The sequence below is a fragment of the Phlebotomus papatasi genome, chromosome 1, assembly GCF_024763615.1.
Source record: "Phlebotomus papatasi isolate M1 chromosome 1, Ppap_2.1, whole genome shotgun sequence".
In the NCBI taxonomy this organism is placed as follows: domain Eukaryota; kingdom Metazoa; phylum Arthropoda; class Insecta; order Diptera; family Psychodidae; genus Phlebotomus; species Phlebotomus papatasi.
Genome location: NC_077222.1, coordinates 55,399,356 through 55,426,822, shown reverse-complemented (window position 1 = coordinate 55,426,822; position 27,467 = coordinate 55,399,356). Strand labels below are relative to the sequence as shown.

The window sequence follows — 27,467 nt, the reverse complement described above, 5'->3', positions numbered from 1 at the left end:
TCTCAGTGATGGCCTAGAAATGTCCAGAGATTTATTTAGTATTATGAAAAAGGAGTTTGTGAAATTGCAATTCTCCTGTCGATAGTAGATAAATGAATATTGATCTGAGATGCTCCACATGGTATAGACAGAATATGCTTTTAGATAAGGAACATTACTCCATTTCCATCAAAATGAACATCTAAATTTTCCGAGAAAACAATTTTTAAATGAAAAGGAAGCTCTAGAAAAACATATATTGCTTTTTCTTCAAAAGCTTCTTCTTCAAGTTGACCACAGCTGTTGTGGTTGTCCAGGAAATCCTGATAGATTTCCAAGAACTCTATATAACAATCCTGGGAATATTCCATCAAATTTTATCTATTTTTGTGCCACAACTCACGCAGTAATACAATTTCCGGTAACATTCTTTCTCGATGCAAACTTTACAAGAGTTCGCTATGTAATGGATGAAATTCAATAAAGTTTCATACTATAAAAGGAGGATGAGAGAGCTTTTTACTAGAACATCGCATATCCCACGTGATGTTGCAGAATTGTGCTCCTTGATGCTTTTCGCTTCAACGCTATTGAATGCATCGATGACGACGTGCAAAGGCTAATTCTTTGACCAAGGATCTCAAGTGGAATTAAAATGGCAACCAAAAGCACTTTATCGGTTGTTCTATTTGAATACTTTTGCTATTTATTTGCTGTACTTCTACAATGTTAAAAGATTCAATTAAAAAAAATAAATATATAACATCGTTCCTTTACAATTTGGAGAGGATTCATATATAGTTTTGAGTTTCTGGAACAAACGTTTCTGTGACATTTTTCGAAAAGCAGCACAGATTTTTTTTCTGGTGCACACTGATGTAACATGCATCTGAGGATAAGTTGAGAACTGAGTTCGATATGAGTCTTAAACCATGCAACAACCAGAAAACTTTTTGACAGGCCTAAAAGTTTGCGCGCCTTTTCTGTATTATGTATGCAACTCTTCCAGTTAGCATTATGTAACACTGTATATGAAAGAAAAGATATTCATTAAATTTTTAGGTGAGCCTCATAGTGAAGTTTTGCTGTGCGGCGCTGCAGATATTCCACAATTTTCAAAACTTTCGTGGTATGTCAGAGTTCTAGTTTTCAAAAGATGAATTATCGTTGGGGTTATTATGCTACATATGAATATAATCTTCAACACTTTGCTTGACACGGTAGGAAGAGAGAGAGTAAAATCGGTCATTTGGTCTTCATGCAACCACAAATGAGAAAGGGAAAAATATGAGTGCATTTGAAAGGTATTTTAGGCGATGATTAAACATTTAGTGAGTCAGGAAATTAAAGTGTATATGATGGTAATGTGTCATTCTATACCCAAGCGGCATTATCTAACCAAATATTGCATTTCTCTTATGTGTATTTAATCGTGACAATTTTAATAAGGTTAAATATTTACATGAATAAATTGGTGTTAAAAATAAAGATCTTTTTCTGATTTAAAGGCTAGTGCCTTTTATCTTATCCCTAGGTCCCAACTAACTAATCAATAACAGTTTGGCGTTTACGTCTAGTCTAGTCTTATTAGGGGTCAAAAAAATATATAATAGTTTTTTGGTATAATAATTTAATAATATTGGAAATGCGTGGCTTTAAAATAACCAATTCCCTAGAGAAACTTTTTCTCGTATTAGTTAACTCTTTCGCGTCACACTTTTATTCAGCAGATGAATTCATGTAAAATTGAGTTTTTCCTAATGCTTTATGATCAAATATAATAGTTCAGAGAGGAAAAAAAATTTCCATTGCGTGAAAACTCGAAAAAATCCCGGGTCATATATGACCCTATTGTCCTCAAGGGAAGTGTACATACCATTTTCAAAATCTATATCACGGGCTTTTTAAGAGTTTTTTTGCTTGAAGTTATTAATTTGACCAAAACCATGGCAAACTGGATAGTTTTGATGGCCTCCGTAGTCCTGGTGTTCAAGGAATCTTCCTGGTAATCCCTTGAACAGTCACTGTCACAATATTTTGAGTTGTATTTAGCAAAAATAAACTTATCCACATATTTATTCACATACAATACAATTGCACAATATGAGACACTTGCAGAATACTCTAAAATATTGCAAATTATGTTATAATTCATCAGATATAAGATAAAATGTCCAGGAGTAAGATGTCCTACCTGCATTTCACAAAGAAAAACAATGTCCCAACTACATTTCGCTATAGGTTTGGGATGAAAACACTGTTACCCTTGCCGACAATAGGGTCATATATGACCCGGAAAATTCTACACGCTTTTCTGGAAAATTCAGAGTAGTTTATTATATCAAAATATGCAATATACAATCTTTGGATATTCTATTTTGTGTTTCTAAAGAACTTTTTGCTGAAAAAAATAAATTAATATAAAAAATTTTGAAAAAGAAAAGTCATTTTACAAAGTTCGAAATTCGTGATTTTTGATCTGAAATATTTTCTTTTCCTGCATATCTGGAGTCTTGAGAAAATTAGCCAAGAATCTTACATCCTTCTATTGTGATGTCGTGCACAAACCGATAGATTTCAATTAATGTAAATAATCAAAAAAATTGTTTTTTCCCTGGGTCATATATGACCCTAATGACGCGAAAGAGTTAACTTACACTGGTAAAAATGAAAGGGTCACCGATGATCCTTTGAAAGGATAACTCTTTTGATACCTATTTAACTCAGAAATAAACGAATAAAAACAATGAAAAGTCATCTTTGGCGTGTGCTCAGATGAGATAAATATGTTAGGAGTAATAAATTTAAGATAAAACATAATCTATCGTGATAAACGTGCGTACAAAGATTCAAGTGAACCTTTCAAAGGATCAAATATGATCCATTTTTGTTGAAAAGGGTTAATTTGACCTTTTTATTTTTACCAGTATAAATATAGACGTGATCAGAAACATTAGGAAAATGAGTCTTGAAAAAGGCTGAAGATTCATGAAATTAGCTCACCTTTCCTTATTGATAGCATACAAAACATTCAAATGAATTATTCTGTCTGTTTTATGCCATATTGTAGAATAAGAATTTAATGTCATTCGCATTTTTTTATTATTACCCTTACATTATTTCTACGATTTGGTGGCAATGAAATGTATCTTGGGTAGCTTGAGTATTTCATTCGGTCTCCTGCACTTTGGCTTTCACACATGTTTGCTCCCATGGACTTTAGTTTTCTGCACACGTCCTTCATCCTTTATCCTGCAATTAATCCCAATATTTACATACTTAATCTAAAAGTCAGGACCGAGGTCTCCACATAGGAGAAAAGCTTCCGATGAAACTAAATTAATATGCTCGAAGTGACAAAGACAAAAATTTGAAATTTTTGTATTTCACTGGAAAACCTCCCAATTAAGGATAATATTCAGATCAAGAGCATATGTTATTAGATACTTTTCATCATACCTTAGCAATTTTAATTAAATCATTTCATCATCAACTCCTCCACAGTAATGCCCTTTGCTTTAATGACAGAGAAAAGCATCTGCGAGAATGGTGGATTCTCTTTAATCTTCCAAATGAAATCCTCCCTTTTCCACAACCAGACGCATAACACCCAACAATGTTACGTTGAAAAGAAAATTCGTCTTCATGTGTATGTGATTCCTTCCCATTTGTACATAAAATCACGTAATGTTGCGATATTTTGTGTGACGATTTTAGCCTTGCTTGTACTGATTGTTTTCAATCCCATGAAACACCCATCGTCGTTCCTGGGTACGTGAAATGTAAGAGATATTCTCACAACAAGATTATTTCTCAATGCTTTTGCTTAATTTGTTTTTCAGAAAATATCATTTGAGATGTTGCAAAGTCTGAGAAATGTAATAATTTCTACAGCTGAGACAGTGCAAAGTAATATTTTTGCTATATAAGAAGCATAGGGTTTCTTATTCAATTTCATTAATTGGTCGTTGATATGGGCTCAGCTCAGACATCCGAGCTTTAAAGCCACTTCAACTTTCATAGAATTTAATTTTGTTAAAAGAGATATAAGGGTTAGTTATAATGGGATGACCTAAGAAGTATCAAAACTTTAAGAAAAGATATATAATCAAGTTTGTGGAAATGTTGTGTTATAAATAATGTAAAAGCAAATCAGTCAAGGGAGAACCTATCCCTCAATGTTGGCATCGTTACGATGCAGCTTGTTCCTGCAAAACAAACTACTTTAGAAAAATGAAAGTCAATAGTGTTAGCTCGTTTACTCTACTGCATAAACAATATACATCTTACCATTAAAATTAAGAAAATGTTTACTTTTCCTTGCTGTCTAGTCTTGCAATATGTCTCTCTTCGTGTTATGAATTTGTAATTTACAATTGGAAACGAAAGACTTTTCTGCAATATCAGAGATGGCAGGTAAAATCTCTTAGTAATTGGAATGGTCAACAGTATGACCATGGGGCGTCATTCTGGGAAAATTTTCTGTGATGCTGGTGACATTTGTAGTGAAGTTTCAGCATCAATTTAATTGATGCTAATAATATATTGAACCTCTTCTACTGGGTGTCATTACACACATACAACAAGATCCAATTTAATACTTCGTCTACACTTGTAGTCCCTCCTCCTCACAATGCAAACAAAGTTGCTAAGAACATAGATCATGCAGTTATTAAGAAGCAATTTAATACCAATATTCTCTATTTCATCAATGAAAGATCTCTATTGATATCCCATATTTGCTTCTTGCTGAAATTAATAGTATCATCTTGTTGAAAAGAGGGACAGATAATCCTAACCGGCTTATGTAGGTGAGATTCTTAACGTGAGCTAACTCGGAGTGCATGCAAATTCGATTTAGAGCTGAAGTTGGGAGACGCCATTCAGTTATCTTGAATCAAATTCGTGAAATTATACAAATTTTGTATTTAAACAAAAATATCAAGGATTTGGATGAACTGACTGAAAAGTGTTATATGGGTGAAATGTAGACCAGAATGTTCTCTATAATTTTTCCATAGAACATGATCTCATCGATTACTCAGAAGCCAAGATAATCGAGGTTTTTTGTTTCTTAACTCGTTTTTTCATCCAGAGTGCCCAAGTAGTCATTTGTTGAACTTCAACTATATCAAAGAATTGTTGTCTTTTGTGGGACTTTCCATTTAAAACCCTATTTTAAGTGTCTTGGTGGAGTAGAGGCAGTCAAATTGGCATCTGAGTGATTTCAAAGCGTTATTATGGGAAAAATCAATTTTTTCACACTTAAACGGCAAAATCGGAGTGATAGCGTAGTCTGAGTGGAAAATAATGTATGGACGAAATGTAGAGACAAATGTGCTCTACAATTATGTTGAAGTAATCATCAAAATCGGTTCAGTGACAGTCGAGATAATTGAGGTTATGTGATATTGAAATTGGTTTTTCGACTGTGGCGCCCCTGTTGTTGGTCCCACGAAGTTCAAATATTCTAGAAAGTTGTAGCATTTGGTGAGATCTTTCGTTTAAGCCCTCATTAATCAAAATCGGTCACATAGAACCGGAGATATGATTTTTTGAATGTTGTGAACTTTGACCCCTCATATCTCCGGTTCTATTGAAACCACAGCGCACATACGCACCATTTTGGAAACGTCCTAGACTGGACTACAACATACTAAAATTTCATTAACTTGCACAATGCCGTTTTTGAGAAAAGTGACTTTGAATTTCGATGAATTTTGACGCTATCACAGCGCCACCTGTGGTGACTTTTTGAACTTCCATCTGAAAGTGTTCATCGAGACGAAACCAAAAAGGTAAAATTTAGGTCGCTATGTTAATTAGAACCGGAGATAGAGGCCGGTCAATGTTCGAACTTTGACCCCTTATAGCTCGGGTCAGGGGTTATGGATCGACTTAAGGTTTTTTTTGTTTGATAGGTATAATCAACGGCTACAACATACTAAAATTTCAGCCCGATTGCATAAGGAATTTTTGAGTTATTTAACTTTTAAGATTTAAAAATTTTCTTTTTAATAATAGCGCCACTAGCGGTGGTTTTATGAACTTGCGATGTTAGAAGGGGAAGTGGCATTTCACGAGAGCTTTCCAAAAAGCCCTCACTTTTTAAATTCTGACAATTAGAACCGGAGTTATGGCCATTTTAAGAAATTTTTTTGGACCCTTATAGCTCGGGTCAGGGTGGTCGGGGGACCTTAACTTTAGTACTGATGGAAAGCTCTAAGGCCCAGCTATAACATACTAAAATTTGAGCCCGCTGAATGCCATAGGGGCGGAGCTATTGAGAAAACAAAAAAAGGGGGGTCTTCAAAATGGCGGAAGGAGGGTGGGGGGTGGGGGGTCTATGCACCAAGTTGCAATTTTCACCCGATATATAACCTTTGCCGAAAACCGCAAGTCGATATCTTTTTTAGTTTAGGAGCTATTAAGCTCCAAAGAGCGGCCGGCCGGCCGCTCTTTGGAGCTTAATAGCTCCTAAACTAAAAAAGATATCGACTTGCGGTTTTCGGCAAAGGTTATATATCGAGTGAAAATTGCAACTTGGTGCATAGACCCCCCACCCCCCACCCCTCCTTCCGCCATTTTGAAGACCCCCCTTTTTTTGTTTTCTCAATAGCTCCGCCCCTATGGCATTCAGCGGGCTCAAATTTTAGTATGTTATAGCTTGGCCTTAGAGCTTTCCATCAATACCAAACTTAAGGTCCCCCGACCCCCCTGACCCGAGCTATAAGGGCCCAAAAAAAATTTCTTAAAATGGCCATAACTCCGGTTCTAATTGTCAGAATTTAAAAAGTGAGGGCTTTTTGGAAAGCTCTCGTGAAATGCCACTTCCCCTTCTAACATCGCAAGTTCATAAAACCACCGCTAGGGGCGCTTTTTTTAAAAAGAAAATTTTTAAATCTTAAAAGTTAAATAACTCAAAAATTCCATTGTGCATCGGGCTGAAAATTTAGTATGTTGTAGCCGTTGATTATACCTATCAAACAAAAAAAACCTTAAGTCGATCCATAACCCCTGACCCGAGCTATAAGGGGTCAAAGTTCGAACATTGACCGGCCTCTATCTCCGGTTCTAATTAACATAGCGACCTAAATTTTACCTTTTTGGTTTCGTCTCGATGAGCACTTTCAGATGGAAGTTCAAAAAGTCACCACAGGTGGCGCTGTGATAGCGTCAAAATTCATCGAAATTCAAAGTCACTTTTCTCAAAAACGGCATTGTGCAAGTTAATGAAATTTTAGTATGTTATAGTCCAGTCTAGGACGTTTCCAAAATGGTGCGTATGCGCGCTGTGGTTAAAACAGAACCGGAGATATGAGGGGTCAAAGTTCACAAAATTCAAAAAATCATATCTCCGGTTCTATGTGACCGATTTTGATGAATAAGGGCTTAAACGAAAGATCTCACCAAATGCTACAACTTTCTAGAATATTTGAACTTCGTGGGACCAACACCAGGGGCGCCACAGTCGAAAAACCAATTTCAATATCACATAACCTCAATTATCTCGACTGTCGCTGAACCGATTTTGATGATTACTTCAACATAATTGTAGAGCACATTTGTCTCTACATTTCGTCCATACATGATTTTCCACTCAGACTACGCTATCACTCCGATTTTGCCGTTTAAGTGTGAAAAAATTGATTTTTCCCATAATAACGCTTTGAAATCACTCAGATGCCAATTTGACTGCCTCTACTCCACCAAGACACTTAAAATAGGGTTTTAAATGGAAAGTCCCACAAAATACAACAATTCTTTGAAATAGTTGAAGCTCAACAAAAGACTACTTGGGGCACTCTGGATGAAAAAACGAGTTAAGAAACAAAAAACCTCGCTTATCTTGGCTTCTGAGTAATCGATGAGATCATGTTCTATGGGAAAATTATAGAGAACATTCTGGTCTACATTTCACCCATATATTACTTTTGTGCCAGTTCATCCAAATCCTTGATATTTTGGTTTAAATACAAAATTTGCATAATTTCACGAATTTGATTCAAGATAACTGAATGGCGTCTCCCAACTTCAGCTCTAAATCGAATTTGCATGCACTCCGAGCTAGCTCACGTTAAGAATCTCACCTACATAAGCCGGTTAGGATTATCTGTCCCTTTTATTATATTTTTTGTCATATCTCATGAATCATCAGGACAGTGATTATAAATAGAAATTATCGTGACGAGGGTTTTGGTTACAAATTCACTTTTCCAGGTAGTATCTGGGATTCTATACTGTTGACAATGTGTTTGAGATTATTGCAAATAAATAACCTTCCCCGATATCAAACCGCGAATATCACACAATATTTGTAGATGAAAATAAAGAAATATTTTTGAGATTATTTTCGCACCTTCTAAAAATAAATAGATAAATTTATTCTTTAACAATGCTTTCGAAGTACAGTTTCGTTTTAATGAGGTCCCATGTAGTTTTCAGCATCCACCGCCGTCTTAACATTAGAGTTCAAATCTTCAAAGCAAAATGGTGGAAAAGCTCTTTCTAAGGGCCTTGACAGATCTGAGGATTAGCCGGGAGACGGCTTAGCGTAATTATATTAAAAATATTGATTAAAGTGAATTTCCATCATTTTCCACTAAGTCGTCTCTCGACTTAAGTCGTAAGTGTGTCTAGCGCATAAGGTTGTATATGCCAGTCATGTAAGAACATGTTCGAATTTTTTGAATACACAAAATCCCTATAAAAGAATAAAACACAAAAAACAAGAAGTAAAAATGAAAAGTCAATAAAGATGCCAAAGAGTCCGTCAATTTCCTCTTTTTAATCCATGTTATAATCTATGAAGTGCAGAGCCACTGTACGAAGAACACCTTAAGAATATACAGATGCATTAACTTCCGGAAATATCTATAAAAAAATCAGAGGAAATGTTCCTTCAAAGCTGGATTGGATTCCACCAGGAACGACACTCTTCCTTTGCATTATTGGAAAATTTTATAGAAAAATTTACTAAACAATCCAATAAACTTTCACAAACACTTTTCTCACTTTTTCCAGCAAGAAACAACAAATTTTCATATAAATCAAACTCGAATCCTGATGGTTTTCTTGAAAAGATCTGTTAAAAATGTTATGTCTGTTTATGCAAAATATATTGAATCGGATATCGTTTTTAAAGAAACTGCCTACACATTAGGCAAATTTTCTTTAAAAATTCATCTTTTTTTAGTTTTTGGAGGACACTTCTTAAAGGTCATTTTTGGTAAAATTTTTCATGTTCAATTCAATTTATTCAATCTTTAAGAATACTATTCGAAAAGAGTTATTAGAACATGCAGAGCCATAAAGGCTGTGTTACAGTTATAGAAAATTAGGAATGTCTGGAGTCTACACAGAGACAGAGTCCCTAGATACAGTACAAAAGCGTGTCCACGTTAAGATTGCACCAAATGATTTAATGTTTTTATAATAGATGTCACTAGCTCCGCATTTTCGTTGTACAGTGGAGTCTCCTAAATTCGAACGCTCGGGGGGTATTTTTGACATTTCTCACCTCCTAAATTCGAACGATTTTTTCAAAACCAACGAAATTTATGTGAGATTAAATTGTACTTTGAATCAAATTCTCGTACTTTCTCGCAAGTTTTAGTGGTAACATACTTCCCTTTCATTTTATACGATAATAATGTATGTAAACATTCAGGAAGAAGCACATAATATATGATTTTCATTCACTTATAGAATACGAACTTTCTAACATAACCTCACAATTGAGATTTTGAATCCAAACAGCGTTCGAATTTGAGAGATGCAGATTTGAGAGACTCTACTGTATGTAAACATTGTCACACGTATTTTTACCTTTCTTTTGGTGAAATTCTCATCAAATTCTGTTCATTTTTCACTAAGATACGAAATAATAATGGAAAAGAGAAACGGAACTGATCATGTACACGTATCTAAAAAATTCTGGAATCAATTACGCGGACCTTGGAAAACTCACAAATACTTCATACCAGACCGTCCGGAGGGTGATTCTTTGATTCCTCGACAGTAAACCACTATCCAGAAAACTGGATGTGGAAAAAATCGGGGTATTGGAGATCGAGATTTGGAGAAAAAGGTGATCATGCGCTACAAGAACAATCCTTTGACATCTATGAGGGATATGGCTAAAAAAACTTAAATGTTTTCCCAGTCTTGTACACAAAATCAAACAGAGGAACGGACTGAAGACTTTTAAGGCCCAAGCAGCCCCTCATCGCACGGATGCACAAAGTCAGTCAGCTAAAACACGAGCTCGAAGACTGCACGATAAGATGAGGTCTGGCTGTACTGGGTGCATCTTGATGGATGATGAAACATACGTAAAAGGAAACTTCAAACAATTACCTAACAATTAAACTAATATATCTAATAAATCTACAATGAAGTTTCAAAGAATGTTTTTCTTTTTTTAATATTATGTAGACTTTCTTTTTAAAGCGTTATTCTTGGATGCAATCTTAACGTGCACACGCTTTACAAGAAAGCGTTTTATATCGCCGCATGAAAATTAACCTACGCTGTCACGAAGATTGTTGATCACTAGTGGGATAAGATAGGCTAGTGAAAGCTGCTGATAAAGGTTAAAGTACCTCTAAAAGTTCATTTGTAAGTGTGGGATGACAATTTTGTCTAAAGAGGGTAGTTCCTGAAGTAGAGGCTAGCGACCCTATACACATACAAGTAGAGTAAGGGAAAGATTTCCCACTGAGCAAAAAGTGGTTCAGTGTAGTTCCTCCATCCATAGAAGGACATTGTCCTAATCGAATATTTTTAAGCTGTAAAGAGAGGCTTCAGATGTATTTCGTGCGTGAACCCTACCCCAAGAAATTAGTCCATATATCAATCTGGAGTCACACTGGAATCTGTCAATGTGTAGACATCGTTATAGTAACTGTTCTCCACTTTTGGCAATGTGGTTGCACTGAAAACCGTTAGAGAACTAAGCTTTTAAATGTTCGGAAGTCAAACTGTGACCGTAACTTAAAATGCTACTAAAACATTTGTCGTGTTGATTGTCAACGCTAAGACAGCAATGGACCCAATAAGCAAACCGTTCTATATTTGTAAAAAAATAACGTTTCTGGGGCATTTTCCGATAAATATCTCGTTAGTTGCATCGTCTGTTGTCATATAAGCGGTGCCCATGCTTTGCACGGTCTCAAGCTTCATAATGACTAAATTTTTGCTATCTTTTTCTATAAATGTGACTCAACGGGTCCCGGTCAAAATCCCGATAGCCAAAATCTCGAACGCCAAAATCCCGAACGCCAAAATCCCGAAAGCCAAAATCCCGAATTTTTAAAAGTGTCATAGCTACTCCCACGATTGGACCTGCGCTTGCTGGAGGCAAAGGGAAATCTTCTGTGTCTTGGAAAATTATTCTAAACATTTTCCTTCATATAATTTCTTCCCTTTCAGGATTTTGAACATTTGAGATTTTTGGCTTTCGGGATTTTGGCCTTTTCGGGATTTTGGCGTTCGGGATTTTGGCTTTTGGAATTTTGGCTGCCACCGATAAGAAAAATTTAGTCATTATGAATTCTGGGACCGTGCAAATCATGGGCACTTTCCCTTACGTATCTGCATTTCTTTTGTGTCTGTTTGCACCAAATGCAGATACAAAACAAAAATGCTGAAACGACAATGGTCGATGCAACCGATGGATCTATCTACATATATCTATTTATTTCAAAAATTGATAAAGTAAGTTCAATATGCATGTAGTGTGATAATGCTTAGGTTTTATAAGTAATTTCAATATCCGAATATACTTCAATATATATGTACATATACATGTGAGTATCTTTGGTGCAAAAAGCGGAACTTTGTATTAAAGCCTAACTGAAATGAGTGGTCTGTAAATATAATCTCAAATAAGAGTGCTTCATGGAAAGCTATCAAACATACTTGTACATCGAATGCTTTTGTCAAACAGACTTTCCTTGCCACGATGATACTTGATTTCTTTGGCAGGCACTCTCTCAATTTTGCATCTTTGATAGACTCTGCGACAGGATGTCCCTAGTTCAGAGGCGACGATGGTCCCCTACTGTAGGGAATAGGTATTAAAATAAATTATTTGGACAAAATTGTATTGATTTTATCATGGGACTCTTGGCATCACTCAACAAAATTCTCTAATTTGCTGTACTTGACCGCGATACAGTTGAACTTTGTCAGATGTTTTATTTATGACTAACTAAATGTGCTGATTCTATTTTAATCACCCGGTTGAAAATAACCCTTTTAATTTTCCTCATATACCATGATAGCTAAATGTCGCTCAGCTATGATACCATAGTCACACAGTCACACATTTGAGAGTGCTAAAGCCACATGGCATTATTTATGCTTAGACTTGCGAGCAGAGGAAACTCATACATTGTATATGTGGTGTACATCGTGAGTGCAGTCATGAGGAAACAGTCAATTTATGCATCGCTGTCACACTAATATTTACTATCAAAATATACCAATGTCAACACTGAATTTTTTTCTCACCTCCGAAATTCAATAGTGAAATTCTTTCACCTTCGCAGCAATTGTGGGAAACTGAAGAAAAACAAGGAAAAAATAATTGAGTTGAATCAAATTAATTTATATTCATATATTCCAAGATATTTTGCATTTATAGGGTGTCTGTCCCGTATCAAATTAAAATTTTCATCTTAATTTAATACACTTAAAAATCCGAAATTTTACCCTGACTGGGCAAAGGAACCATTTGTATGAGTAACAGTTGTTTTATTTTGAAGTTATTAACTATTTGCAATAACTTTTACTGCTCATTATCGTGAATGGATTTACTTAATTGAAAACCAGAGGGACATTGTGAGATTCTTTACGTATTTTATCATTATTGTCTATTTATAGAGTAGTCTTCTATATGGGAAACACACAAAATCCTATTTCATTGGTTGATCTCATTGTGATTTCCGTGTGCAAAAATAAAGAATTTCATTGATTGATATTGACATTCAACCTCTAGGCTTATTTACTTATCGGCCCAATATCACTGGAGGACACCTCTGGAAAGAAAACACAATGGATCCATCTTTAGTTTGACTACCATGTTTTGGTGACAAATTCTATAAAAACCTTTTATTTTGATTTTCCCATTTTCTTGTTTGGCCATCGAAGATAAGGATCCTTGTGGAGAGATTGTCGAAGGTGAGCTCCTTTTGTTGCATAATTGGGTTAAGAGAGAAATGGAAGTGATTCTGCAAAAAAAAAGATAATAAGATTACATATTTGACACAGGTTTGTGGACATTTGCCTGGAAGTTCTTAAAGCAAATTATTCTTCCAATAGCGTTACATCATCTTAAATTTATTTATCAACAGGAAAAGGCACAATTTTAACCAATGAATTAATATGTTTTAGATATTTAAAGTGCAATTTAAACCTTTTTCTTATTTTTTATTTCACCTCTTAAAATAAGATATAGACCAAGAAAGGATGAAAGGTTGTTTTATGGCTGAAAAGCAATAAAAAAAAACTTTACAAAACCTTTATTAAAAATTTAACTGTATCTTTCATTAATTCAAAACTTTCATCAAATGGACAAATTAATTATTATGGAAAAGATAATGAAAAAACCAGTGATAAGCCCAGATAAGCTTATGGTATCTGAGATTTTTTACAGGTGACCTAGAAATGCGAGCCAATTTTATCCATTTCGGTGGCCGATAACCGTTTGCTAGTCGCGATTCCTTACCCTCAAAATTCAATTCACAATCGAATTTTCACGCATTCCGAGTTGTAAGCACCCCGGGTTGCACACTTTTCGAGGTCGCCTGTAAAGAATCTCAGCTACCATAAGCTTATCTGGGCTTATCACTGGTTTCATGTTATTTTCCTTATTTTGGGTTTAGTCATTTACGAAAAAGCTAAATTTAGCCAAATAATTTATTTTGAGCTCATAATCCTGGCAGAATCATTTTAACCACATTCACGGTTTTAGTAAATTTAATTAAATCTTCGCTGTTGATGTTTGTGGAACCAATACCGGATGCACTAATTGAGAATGCGGTTGATGAAAAAAACTTTTTTATTTTTAGAATATTATTTTTGAGCTTTAAAATAAACAAATTAAATATTCTTGAAAATTAAGGATATTACATTTTTCAAATTCGCAGAGAATGAAATTACCATCGCGATCCTCGTACAATATTCAAAAATATGAAGGATTAATTAAAAGCTATAAAAAAAATATTGTCACAGATTTGGAAAACACGTGTATAATTGAAAAACAAAACCTCTAGTCACGAATAGATCTAGTTTAATCCTAAATATATCATATGAATCTTATTTTCAAAAGTCGATTTTAAAATTCATCATTCTTTTGAATAAATCGTCAAAATTAGCATATTGCACTTGAAATTTCCATACATTTAATGTAATCTAAAAAGAGCTTTAAAAAGTAAGTAGGAGGAGATGAAACTACAATGATCTTGGACTAGAGGGAAGTGGGGCACCTTTGAATTGAAGCACTTTTAAAATTGCACTTTTTCTCCTATTTTTAAATTAAACTAAATCTTATCACACTGCAATTTAGTTTCACAATTGGTTTGTGGATCTACAATATATCATAGAACGATCCAGTTCCGTTTAAAAGTAGGAGAAAAAAGCCCAATTTTAAAAGCGCCCCAATTCAAGGGTGCCCTACTTTCCTCTACTATGAAAACGCTATTTTTCGCATATTTCTTGAAGTAGCTGGACTTAGCCATAATTTAACTTTGACCACTTTGACACATTCTGCCATTCAGATCAAACCATCTGCCCTACAATTCACCAGTAAAATTAAAGGGCATTGTTTTTATTGTTATTAACCCTCATTCTCGCCTTTATTCCAATTGCAACTCACCGGATATAGGTACTTTGTTTTATTTCTGATTATCATCTTTTCACAAAACAATTCAGGGGTATAACTGTCTCACCCCCTTATACATTTTTTTTCTATATGATACAGAATGATGAATGGTTAAATTAAATTTCTCAGATAAATGTGATAATTATCATCATCTATAATTTTAAATACAAGAATGATCTCAAGGTTTAATAACCTGTCGGGTTGAACTTTTATATTATATAAGGGAAACACTCACTATTTGGGACAGCTTGTAATTTTGAACACTTTGAGGGTTAAGATGTAGGAGAGACTGGGGCAAAAAGTCACAAATCAGAAAATTCAAAATTCAATATCTTCCAAGGTAAAAAAGATAGCGGCTCAAATTTTTTTCTATAGATAGTCTCCATAGACCTTCTTCAATGTCGTAAGTTTCTTAGAGTTCGAACAAGGAATTTAGAAAATAAAAAATATCGAAATTTTTAGTCCTATTTTTGAAATATTTTGCTTGCAGAAGATAACAATTATTACCTACTTATTTTCCAAAATTGATGCACTGGTGAATATTTTCTAAATAATATGGATTCTTTGAATACGAATCCGCTATCTATTTTAGAATTTCACAAAGGTTCTTTTCTCCAGAAATCCTTTTATTAAAAATGGCCACTTGGGGCAAAAAGTAACAAAAGGTATAGAGCAAAAAGTAATAAAAAGCGAAGCAATTTCTGATGTCTCACGGCGAAAAGAGACGTCATTGCCATATCTCGCCGCTTGTTTGCATTGATCAAATGATTTGCAGTGTTTTGTGTGTTTTTTTCTAAGATAGCTTGAAAAGCGCTTTCCTCGTTTTCTCAATTTGCTCGCAGAGAAAACGGTGTTTTACAAAAGTGTAGAAGAAGAAATTTTTCTATGAAAATATGTCCTCTAGGTATTTTTTCAAATTTACGGAAGCCCGTAATGAAGCGAATCAAAATATGATAATACCCCTATGTCTGGTACTATTTGCCCCAGAATATTTGAGAATAGTCACAAAATTACCTTTTAGAAATCGGCTTGATAAACGTATTTCCTTACTAAATAGAGGAAAATTACATTCACCAAGTTGTAGAGCGATAAATTTCCTATAAAACTGCGCTAATAAGAAATTTTTGAAGCGATCGAGTAGTTTGTAAAAAAAATGAAAGTGACAGATAATCCTAACCGGCTTATTGTAGATGAGATTCTTAATGTGAACTAACTCGGAATGTATGCAAATTCTATTTAGAGCTGAAGTTGGGGGACGCCATTCAGTTATCTAAAAAAATAAAATATTCGTTTTGTGACTTTTTACCCCAGTCTCCCCTTTACAGTACAATAAATTGATTAAAATTATGAAAGACGTATTCCAGATTGACTAGGTTGTAAAATGCATTAACACATTCCTTACCTTAGTATTATGAATGCATACGCAAATTGAGTAATTTTAGATAATTTATTCCTGGATAATTTTTATTCGAATTGCTTCCGGAAATGGATTTTTAGGAGATTTAGTCCTTCAATTACTTGGGAAAAATAGTCCGACAGAGATGAAAATACATTTTGTTATTGTTTTCTTACTTCGCGGAAGGGAATGCAAAATTTTTGCTGAAAATGACGAACGGAAAATTCTACAGTACTGTCGAATTTATTAAAATCCACCTTTTTCCTCTTTCCTGATTTGAATTCTGGTTGCTAACTTGTTTTCTTGAATAGTTACTCTATCTAAATCAATAGAGATTGTAATGAATTAATGTACAGAATATAAATTTAGTGACCGTTACGACGCATTTGAGAGCGACTCCCCGCGCCCCATATAATAAATATATTTTTTTTCTTTTCAAAAAAATCCTCTATTAATCTGTAAGGAAATAATTACAAAATTCTATCTCAAGTATTTCTAGTATATTGACTGAATGGGGTTAAGAAGCAAAGAATCTTTACCACGAGATACAGAGGAAAAACCCAGGTCACAAGATTCCAAAAATAACATTCCTGAAGTGGATATAACAAAAAATTATAATTTGAATTAAAAGTACATATTACACTTAAAACTTAGGACATTGGTGGTTATTCACCCTGACCAAAATACTGAGCTTTTACCGTTTACTTAACTTTTCCGTATTTGGATATTCAAAGCATGTTAAAGTTTGTAGTGATGGAAACCATTTGTAGAACTGCACTGTAGAAGGGAATTTTTTAACTCGCAAAAATTTTACGGAAGTTAAAAAGTTGAACATCTTTTACTTAAACTAAGATTTTCTACTATTTTCCTAAATAAAAAATACATAACTCACTCTTCTCGTATTGTGTGTTTCTTGAAAAGATTTATTAAAGCGGTTGTGGATGTATTAATAAAAAGTATTATTTTATTGCGAAAACTTATATTAAAAGTCTTATAATACACTTTTATAGCACTCATCCTCTTTTTAACACGAGTGCATCGTGAATAAACAGTGTAATGAATTAAATACAGAATTTGTAAACGTTCATCTCTACTAGATTTTCCATTAAGTGACATTCTCTTTGATCATTAGAAAATATGTGGTCGCCTTTTAAGTGTAATTAAGCGCTTTAGTGTGGGATCCACGTTGCACGAAAACCGCACAATTTTCAATTAAGACTGCAATTTTGCCAAAATATTACATGAACTCATTTGTGAGTCAATTCGATATTCATTCACAACTCAAAGTAAATTAAATTATTGTGTTGAACATATATGAAAAAAAAAGTTTGTATCATGTAATATATTGCTGTTATCAGTGCTAAACATGCGATAAATTATAAATTTAATTTTCGCGGAATTTTATGTGGTTATTTCATTTTATTTATTAAGTTTTAAATTGATTTCTGACCCGCTTTGAAAAATCATGATTGCGTTTTTTTCATCCACTTTTTTTCCCCCAAACATTCCTATCAACATTGCAAAATATGATTTAGGCGACCTGTGTTTTCGATATTTTCCTTTATTTATGGGTATTCTTTGCGTTTTTGACCTTTAATATTTGATTTGAAAGTTCAGACAGAGGTGTTTTCTCCTCAGGGGCTTTTTTCTTAAATGCTTCTATTTTGGTGAGGTACGTACATGAATGAAGGAGCAGAGGTTATTTTCCCAATAGGGTTGGTCAGTGATACAAGGACACTCCGTTTTATATCACTCCTCATATACTTAACCCAGGGCAATCGTGTACTTAATTTCCTGACATAATTTATACGATGTGTCACTTTTTTGTCCCTCATGGGGACAATATCAATTGTTGGGACAAAAGAAGACCTGTGTGGGCAATTTAATGGGACATTTTAACCTTTATTACTATTGAGTGTGGTTTTATTTAGATTAAAGATTTACATTTGAAATTAAATAATATGGAAAATGAAACAATACATATGAGGGTTCTATTCAAAAGGTGTACCAAGGGGTGTATGCCTAATCGTGGCATATATTTATGCAGTATATTCCTCTTATATGCAAAGATAATAATGAATAAAACATGGAGAATAATGCTTTGGAAATATATGGATGAAACCCTTAACGCCTAAATTGTGGTAGATTTGGCAATTATGTACAAAATTGTCTGAATAAATATTCTATGACACATTTGTTATGGTACACTGCATTACAAGTATATATACAGTTCTTATGAGCTTATTTACTGTACCCTATATATACTTAGCAATGGGACATTCTCAGAAATAATTCACCTTTGGGATCTTTGGGATCTTTAAGCTGAGTATTTCTAATATTTTGTTTTTTTTTCAGAAATAAAGTTTTTTGCTAAAAGAATCCGTTTTTCAACTTTTCAATGAAAAGAAAAACATTAATTCACTTAGGAAACATATTATTTTTTGAGTTGTATAAAGTAAATGAAGCATGTATTAACCGTAAAGGTTGGATCGTCACCCCAAAAGAAAATTATTTTTGAATGTTTTTTTTTTACAAAAAATAATTCAATTAAAGCGATGAATAATTTTCAAAAAATTATTTTATTTAAGGATGAAGATCTAATATACATGGTAGATGCATACTTCACTTACCTTATGAGACTATAGGGCCTAAAGGGGTTCTGCTGTTGGTTAGAATTTACGAAATCAAATTCTAAAGAATTGTCCATCGGTTGCAAGTGGTTAAATAAAGTGTAAGCCTTGATGGGGCTCACTGAAATAATAATATAACTTGTTAAGGGACAATGGGAAACTGAAGGTGCCACCCAGAGGGACTGAAAAGATCCTTCGTACTAGGGATGGTGTGTTGGGTGTGTCATATGAATGTAGGATTAAGATTTATGGGTTTTACCGTCGACTGGGTTAACAATTGTCAAATAGGCCATACGCTCTACAGAAGATTTTCAAAATATTTTTCGACAGATTTTAATTGAAATGGAAAACCCGTTCAGCGCTGGGGAAGTAAGGTGTAGTTTAGAAAATTTAGATTTTTCTAAACAAACTTCTTTTCCGGAAGTTCAACGATTTTTCAATTAGTGGCTGCTGATTTTCTGAATAATTTTCTAAATGATTTTCACAATTATTTTTCAATCAATAGTGTTTTGGATATTTTTATACTAAAATGATCTTCAAACAACCAAAAACCATTCTTTTTTAGAAAAAAAAATTCTTTACAAAATTATCACATGAGAATAATACTGCAATCACAATATTACTACAGCCACTACAGCCAATAACTATAAAACTAATTTTAAGGGACAACTTTATTATTCAGCGAGATTTGAATTCTGAATAACTTTGCCACCCCTTTTAGGGCTTATAATGGTTTATCAATAACATTTCATGAATTTTTGATAATCGGTAATTTATTTCATTTATTTATAGAAATAAATTCTTCGAATTCATCAAATATTAATTTAAAAATTTACATATTAATATTTATGCCACATGTTTCATCGTTGGTTTTATAATTATTTCCTGACTGAGTTAAATTAGTTTTCTAGTTTATGTTCTTTTTTGTAGAATTAAGTATTTAATTTTTTGAATTTTGAAGCAATATATTTATAGTTTTCAACACTTTTCATATAGTCCAAAATCGAAAATCAGGAAGTCCACTGCTCTTATACCGCTTGACTGCAAGCAATATTCGGGCAATGGCTCGTGGTATACATGCGTTCACATCCAACAATATAGTCTGGCACCTAAAGAGTTTGTTCATCTGGTTTTATTGATATTTTGTACACGAGAAAAGCACGAGAAGCGGAAATAAAATAATGTATAGTGTAGCGATTGAGTGAAAGAGAGAGTGATGAATGGGTGTGAGAGAGAAGGCTTCAAGGGATGGTTACTCACATGTTTGACATTTTGTAAATTTTCCAGGCTGAATGTGTACCAACGCAGACGATGGTGATGAAACAGAGCATGAAACTAACTTAATTGAAGCGATTTGCAATCATTTGCAATCAATGTTATGCAAACAAAATGCTGTGGATAAATCAAACGTTAACTTCTCGTGCAACTGCCCCTGTTTTTGTCGTCAAATAACCAGTGATGGTTATCTTGTGAATGGCTGCGATAGTAATGGATAGTTACTAGATATGACCACAAATGTGTACTCTTCACCACAACAAATAATCTGCAAGAATTGAGGAGTGCTCGTGGGAGGGAAAGACAAGTAGCTGACTAGAGAATCCGTGCTCAATTCGATACAAAGAGTACTTTTTTTTACAATTGCAGCCAAGGGAAAAATAAGAAAAATTATCGCAAAGCAATAGTTTTTCATACAATACAAAATGAGTCCTTCTGGTAGTGACACTTTAGCATCTCTGGCGCCTAGTACTGGAACAAAAATTTTATCAACTCTTTCATCTTCAAATACGACAAGAGAACTGGAAAAGGAGCTTACTGAGCCATGGATTGAGATAACACTATTGATCCTAAAGGCCACTATCATGATCTTCATTATGGCTGCTGCTATTTTCGGAAATCTACTCGTTATTGCCTCTGTAATGAGACATCGAAAACTGAGGTAAGATTAATTACTGCTCCATTGCCACTGACCTCAGAGATTCATCTCTTCTGAAAACCCAGCTATCTATCTATTCTCTATTGCTCCACTGAATGTTTGCTTTTATGTGTCTGACCGAGCAAAACAATAAACATTAGATAAATCTGCAGGAATTATAACATTCACCGGTATTATTTACGAATCTATTTCAATTTTAAAAAGTTCTCGCTACAAATAGGGTAGAGTAAGTACTTTTCGCCACCTTAAGGTTTGACACCCTTATAATTCTTACACCTTTTGTCGAAATAAAATGAAATTTTATGTACAAGTCCATTGAAGCATTGTCTATCTATTGAACCAGGAGACTTCCCGGGAACTTTTGAGTATCTGGTTGAAAAGGTACATTTCCTGCAACAATGCATGTTTCAGTACTTTTCGCCACCTTGTAAACACTTTTTCGCCATTGTGTAAGCACTTTTTCGCCACTTGTTTTCAATTGATTTTTAAGAAACAGCAGTTTTCGAAAACCTCCACAAGTACACGGTACAGTACTTTTCTTATTTAACACTGATATTATACAATTATAAGAGTATTTCGGATGATTTTCGCACATTTTTTATTTGCGACAAAAATCAATTGGAAATTACGCCTGTTTCAACAAAATTCCGCGAGGTGCGCCACTTGTAAAATGCTTGGAAAAATGAGTGGCGAAAAGTACTTAAACAACTGAAAAAAGTAAGCCCTATTTCACCACATCCGTATTTCTATATTTTTTTAGAAAACATTATTAAAAAATGATATTAGAACAAAGCTTAGTTAATAACAGATTGACTTTCAGTGAAAAAATATCGAATACTGTACTGCAAATACATAAAGTAATGCAAAACAATTTGTCTGAGCGTTGACAGATTTCTTAAGAACTCCATACTTTTTTGGTGATTGTTCACCTTGTCGACAATTTCTTTAATTAACTTGCAAATAATCTAGTCGGTGGAGCATCTGATATGGTTTTCTGATTCATTTGGCTAGAGGTCACGAAATAACACTCATTTCGTAGTTCCACGAACTCATAATTTTCTTAAAATGTGATTTTAATTTAGGTGGCGAAAAAGGGCTTACTGGCGAAAAAGTACTGACTCTACCCTACATATTTGAACTAGTAAAATTTAAGGTTTTATTTTTGTTGATTTATTTTTTATTTTTTATCTCTTGACTGTTTTAACTCGGTTTCAGGATATCAGATAAAAAAAATTATTAGAAATATATGATAAATAAAAAAAAGTGGAACATTTTTATTTTTTTGTCACGGCTGTTTTATCACATAAATATTAACTGAAGGGGAGTTAATCATGAATTTATGAATGCCATACTTTTGTTACATTTATTTGCTGTAAATGTAGATTTTACATATAGGGGAGACTGGGGCAAAAAGTCACAAAACGGATATTTCATTTTTTTTACAAACTACTCGATCGCTTCAAAAATTTCTAATTAGCGCAGTTTTATAGGAAATTTACCGCTCTACAACTTTGTGAAAATAATATTCCTCTATTTTGTAATAAAATACGTTTATCGAGCCGATTTCTAAAAGGTAATTTTGTGACTATTCTCAAATATTCTGGGGCAAATAGTACCAGACATAGGGGTATTATCATATTTTGATTCGCTTCATTACGGGCTTCCGTAAATTTCAAAAAATAGCTAGAGGACATATTTTCATAGAAAATTTATTCATCTACACATTTGTAAAACACCGTTTTCTCTGCGAGAAAAGTGAGATAACGAGAAAAGCGCTTTTCAAGCTGTCTAATGCAAACAACAAGCAGCGATACATGATAATGACGTTTCTTTTCGCCGTGAGACATCAGAAATTGATTCGCTTTTTGTTACTTTTTGCTCTATACCTTTTGTTACTTTTTACCCCAAGTGGCCATTTTTAATAAAAGGATTTCTGGAGAAAAGAACCTTTGTGAAATTCTAAAATAGATAGCGGATTCATATTCAAAGAATCCAAATTATTTGCAAAATATTCACAATGCATCAATTTTGGAAAATAAGGAGGTAATAATTGTAACAGGACTAAAAATTTAGATATTTTTTATTTTCTAAATTCCTTGTTCGAATTCTACGAAACTTACGACATTGAAAAAGGGTCTATGGAGGCTATCTATAGAAAAAAATTGAGCCGCTATCTTTTTTACCTTGGAAGATATTGAATTTTGAATTTTTCGATTTGTGACTTTTAGCCCCAGTCTCCCCTAAATAATTTCTACAATAAACTCATTGGATATAGTTGGCTAAAATGTAATTAGTAGAGCGTGAGACAAAATGTCGTAGTCTAAAAATTTAAACATCTTGTGTCTTTCAAGATCAAATCTCTAAATTTGAAATTCTAAGCTATTACATTAGATTTTTCAATTTTTGACAATTTTTTTATATCAGACACAGATTAAAAAAAATATGGATTAGTGGGTGATGAAACTGCCCTAGTCTTGCTTTTTGTGTTTTTTTTTTAATTTTTCCTTTATCAAAAATTATTCCTGGCGTCTACGCACTGGTAGAATTTTTTTTAAATGCTTTTTTAAAGAAACCCTATCCTTATAGGAAGAAACGTCAGAATTTTTTAAAAAAGTCAATTTAAAAAAAAAATTCTACTAATGTGTAGACGACAAGGAAAGTGCCCATGCCTCGTACGATTCCAAACTTCGCAACTATTAAATTTTTCCTATGTTTCTTAATAAATGTGACTCCGCAGTGTAAAAACTGTGCACTTTCTTTTAGTTTTTAAAATATAAGTGTGAGTTGGATTTATTGAGAAACATAAAAAAAATTTAGTCATTATGAAGCTTCACGTTCCCCTACATGTAAAAAGTGTCAAAAATCTGCACGATGTGATATTTTCTCGATCTACTTTGTCTCCAGTTCGCCTTTCCTAACCTGCGCAGCAAAGAGACATTTTTGTATTATATTAAAAGTAGCTTCTGGAAAATGAATTGAAATCAACATTTTTCGTTAAAATTGAGAAAAATGGTAGACTTTTTTAAAGTTAAGATTTCTGCAGCAAGACAATAGCAAAATATGTACAGATTTTTCAACCTACACAGAAAAAAATATTTTGTAAAATTGTTCGTAAATGTTTGTGAAATCCTATGGCAGACTTACGAAATGCTTGTGAATCGTATAACCCACAAACAAGTTCGTAAAATTTTGTACTTTTTTCACAAACATTGTTCGTAAAATAATCATTTGACGAATATTTTTTGTACTTTTACAAACATTTGTTCGTAAATGTTCGTAAACACACAAAAAAAAAATGTTCGTAAAATTTTGTCATTTGTTTGTATTTGTTCGTAAATTTTTGTTTGTCTGACAAAAATTTACGAACAAATACAAACAAATCACAAAATTTTACGAACATTTTTTGTGTGTTTACGAACACTTACGAACAAATGTTTGTAAAAGTGCAAAAAGTGTTCGTCAAATGATCATTTTACGAAGAACGTTTGTGAAAAAGTACAAAATTTTACAAACTTGTTTGTCGGTTATACGGTTCACGAGCATTTCGTAAGTCCTCCATAGGATTTCACAAATATTTACGAACAATTTTATAAAATATTTATTTCTGTGTATGTAAAACGATTCAAATACCCAAAATTAACCCATGGCATGCGATACTAACTTCGACGTTTTTGATAAATTATATACTGAATTAATTTTTAGAAAATGTCTCATAGGCAATATTTACTTTCAAAAATAAATATAGGTCTTTGGAAAATATGTAGACTAGAAGATTTCCTAAGAAGTTCTAGTTACAAATCTTATGGGGACTTAATTACAAAATAAAATTTTAGTTTCTTTTGCCTATAGGGGAAAGTGGTCTGCCTTTGAATGCGGCAGGCTTTGAACACTTTTTTTTTCTCTTATTACCCAAAGCAAAAATTCTATTTGCTTAATCGAAATAGAAAATAGTTACTTGTATTGACTATAGTTTAGTTAGAGAATAGGGCTTTTGCTTTGAAAAATAAGAGAAAAATTGAAATATTCAAAGGCTACCTCATTCAAAGGCAGGCCACTTTACCCTATTCTGCTCTACGTTACCCTAATTTATGATTTTATTAACGTGTAGATTCGAAAATCATGCTTGAATAATTTTATAAAACGTCCTATTAATATTAATAGGCATTGGAAATTTTTTATATAAGCCAATAGGATATAACAGACTGTAGGAAGAAAATTAGTCCCTTCCTGAATTCTTTCCTGTCTGTTTTTCATTTTTTGCAAACGTTTCGAGGATTGTTATTCTTTTCATCAGGTATCGAATTAGCAGGAAAATCTCATACTTCTGTCAAGTCCTCTGAATATTGATTGAATGCTCCTTTTATGATAGTTAAATGAACGTAATGTATCTGACCCGCCTGTATCTGATTTCGACTTCTAATTCGATATCTGATGAAGAGTTAAACAATTCTCTAAACATCGATGAAGAACACAATTGAAAACTTAATTTAAGGGTCTAATTTCGTTTCTATTTTTTGCTAATTCCAATATACTAAAATATTTCAAACCAGATATGTTTTTCTAATAAGTGGAGATGGAAAGAAAGTCCTAATGATTTCATAGTGAACCTTGGGGGTCTTAGGAGTGCTGAGTATCATGTCGATATCATTTACTTGTTTGGCTATTGGCAGAATGTGTTACTGTCCAAAAACGTATTTATGGTATAAAGGGTATAAAGTAAATCATTAGTTAAAATTTAATATTTTGCGGTGTCTCAAGAGCGAATATTGCTGATATGGGAAAAACTAGATATATTATGAATAAAATTTATTTCTCTTTAGAGATTTACAATAAAAGTGAGGAATGATCCTCTCAATTTTAAGATAAAAATTTAAGTGTTACATTCAAACCTTTAAAATGGAATATAAAAGCTGACCCATATTCTTCGATGAAATCTTTAATTTTAAACTGCCAGATATCTTAAATCCTTTTAAAGAATGTAGCAAATTTCACAATTTCGAAGCTGAAATGAAAATGTTATTTTTTTTTTATTTTAAAAACTAATCGGGAGCAAGGGACTATTCAAACCATTTATAATGATTTTATTTAAAAGAAAAAAGGATTGTATTTAACAATTTCTCGAGAGGGTATATTTATTGAAAAAAATTAGATTTTATAATGATTTGAAATTTATTTTAATTTTTATTTGAAATTAATGAAACATACTTTATTAGGAGACAGAAAAATCTGAACCCATCTCTTAGAATTTTAGAATCATTATACTTCATTAGTTATTTTAAAGGGATTTACACAGCTTACGGTACAGTGGGATCATGTCTACCGGACTTTATTAGTCAGTTCTCCCAAATAAGGACTCCAGAGTTCCTTTCCTTGCCAAAGAGTGTGAGGTTTTTTTCACATTCCATCCTATCAGCCTCCCTTCCTAGAGAGGTTGCATGACGATGCTTCCTCGACGATATTCCCCTAAGGGGCTGCAGTTCTCCCTCGGCGGCGAAGAACTGTCCCTCGGAGGATGATCCCGTTGGGGCCCGTCTGAGGATGATGATCTACTAGATTTTCTGTGCCGTCTCCAGCCCCAAACAAGCAATTGTTGGTGTATGTTGCCGATAATCGTAGGCTGAGGGGACTTCCGGATAATACGGCTCTTCTTATATTTAATGGGGAAACCAAATTTAATTACTCCACCTGAGCACTCAATCTCCGACTGCACTGTCACACAAAATTTTACAGATACTAGTGCACTGATCGGGGACTTATCACAAAGTGATCGGATGGGGGAAACACAGAGAGTTCGACTGCAAACAAAATTACACACATATTCATAATTCAATGGAATAACTCCCGAAAAAATTAGGAAGAAAGCAGACCAGTATCCGGAGTTGGAAAACACATAGATAAATCCCGAAAGCTCACATTACACATTAAACACGGAAATTCTAAATCTAATTTAAGATCATTAATTTTAACAATTGTGGCTATTAGAAGTGTATCAGTGCACTAAATCAAAATAAAATAGGCTATAATAAATAGAAATATAGTCTTTTGGAGAGGTTTGGATCACTTTTTTATATTCAATATTACGGACACGTTTTTAACATAAGATAAAAATTAATCTCACTATCGTTTGTCATTTGAAAACTCTTAAACTCAAGATATTAACATTAGAAAGGACTAAAGAAAAACAGTCATTTCGAAAACTTAGTTTTTTTAAACTTAAAAGGATATTCAAAATATGTGGAAGATTGGCCTAACCCCAATTTTGGGCAAATATTTTTATTTCATTTTATTTTAGTGAAAATTGAAACCGGTTTTAGATAAAAATACAGTTTTGATGGATTTCTTTCAGTTTTTCTTTCATTCCAAATAATTTTTCTTAAGAAAATGTGGCTTTTCCACACCAATGGCAACAATTCCATTCAGGGGGGTGACATTAGCTAAGAAAAATGCGACCAGTTTTAGTGTAATTTTTTTCCTGTTTTCGTACACATTTCACAAGATATCTCCAAAACTACGTAGATTGCCAATTTAGGGTTTTCGGTTGCCTCTTCGTTATTAAATTGGCTTTTATCTTACATTAGTATTTTTTACTAATTCATTCTACAATGACAGAAAACAGCTATTAAACTCAAAAGTTTTTTCGGC

General features: G+C 33.3%; 1 protein-coding gene and 1 long non-coding RNA gene across 8 annotated transcripts in view; one reads left to right on the top strand and one right to left on the bottom strand.

The window, feature by feature from the left end:
* LOC129807452 (octopamine receptor beta-2R) overlaps window positions 1-27,467 on the top strand; it is an 81,917-nt gene that overhangs the window by 37,733 nt on the left and 16,717 nt on the right. For 5 of the 7 annotated variants that reach the window (XM_055856789.1, XM_055856766.1, XM_055856742.1 and 2 more), the window contains exons 2-3: window positions 20,180-20,474; window positions 20,537-20,828. In XM_055856789.1, the coding sequence (XP_055712764.1) occupies window positions 20,593-20,828 (236 nt within the window). In that variant the 5' untranslated portion in view covers window positions 20,180-20,474; window positions 20,537-20,592. Of the gene's footprint in view, window positions 1-20,179; window positions 20,829-27,467 lie in introns of all 7 variants that reach the window. The other 2 variants (XM_055856782.1, XM_055856750.1) reach the window with 1 other exon arrangement.
* On the bottom strand, window positions 12,637-26,408 carry LOC129807508 (uncharacterized). The gene is made up of 3 exons (XR_008752292.1): window positions 26,124-26,408; window positions 13,093-13,214; window positions 12,637-13,022 (listed from the first exon to the last, which is right to left on the bottom strand). It is a non-coding gene; the product is annotated as an uncharacterized LOC129807508 (long non-coding RNA).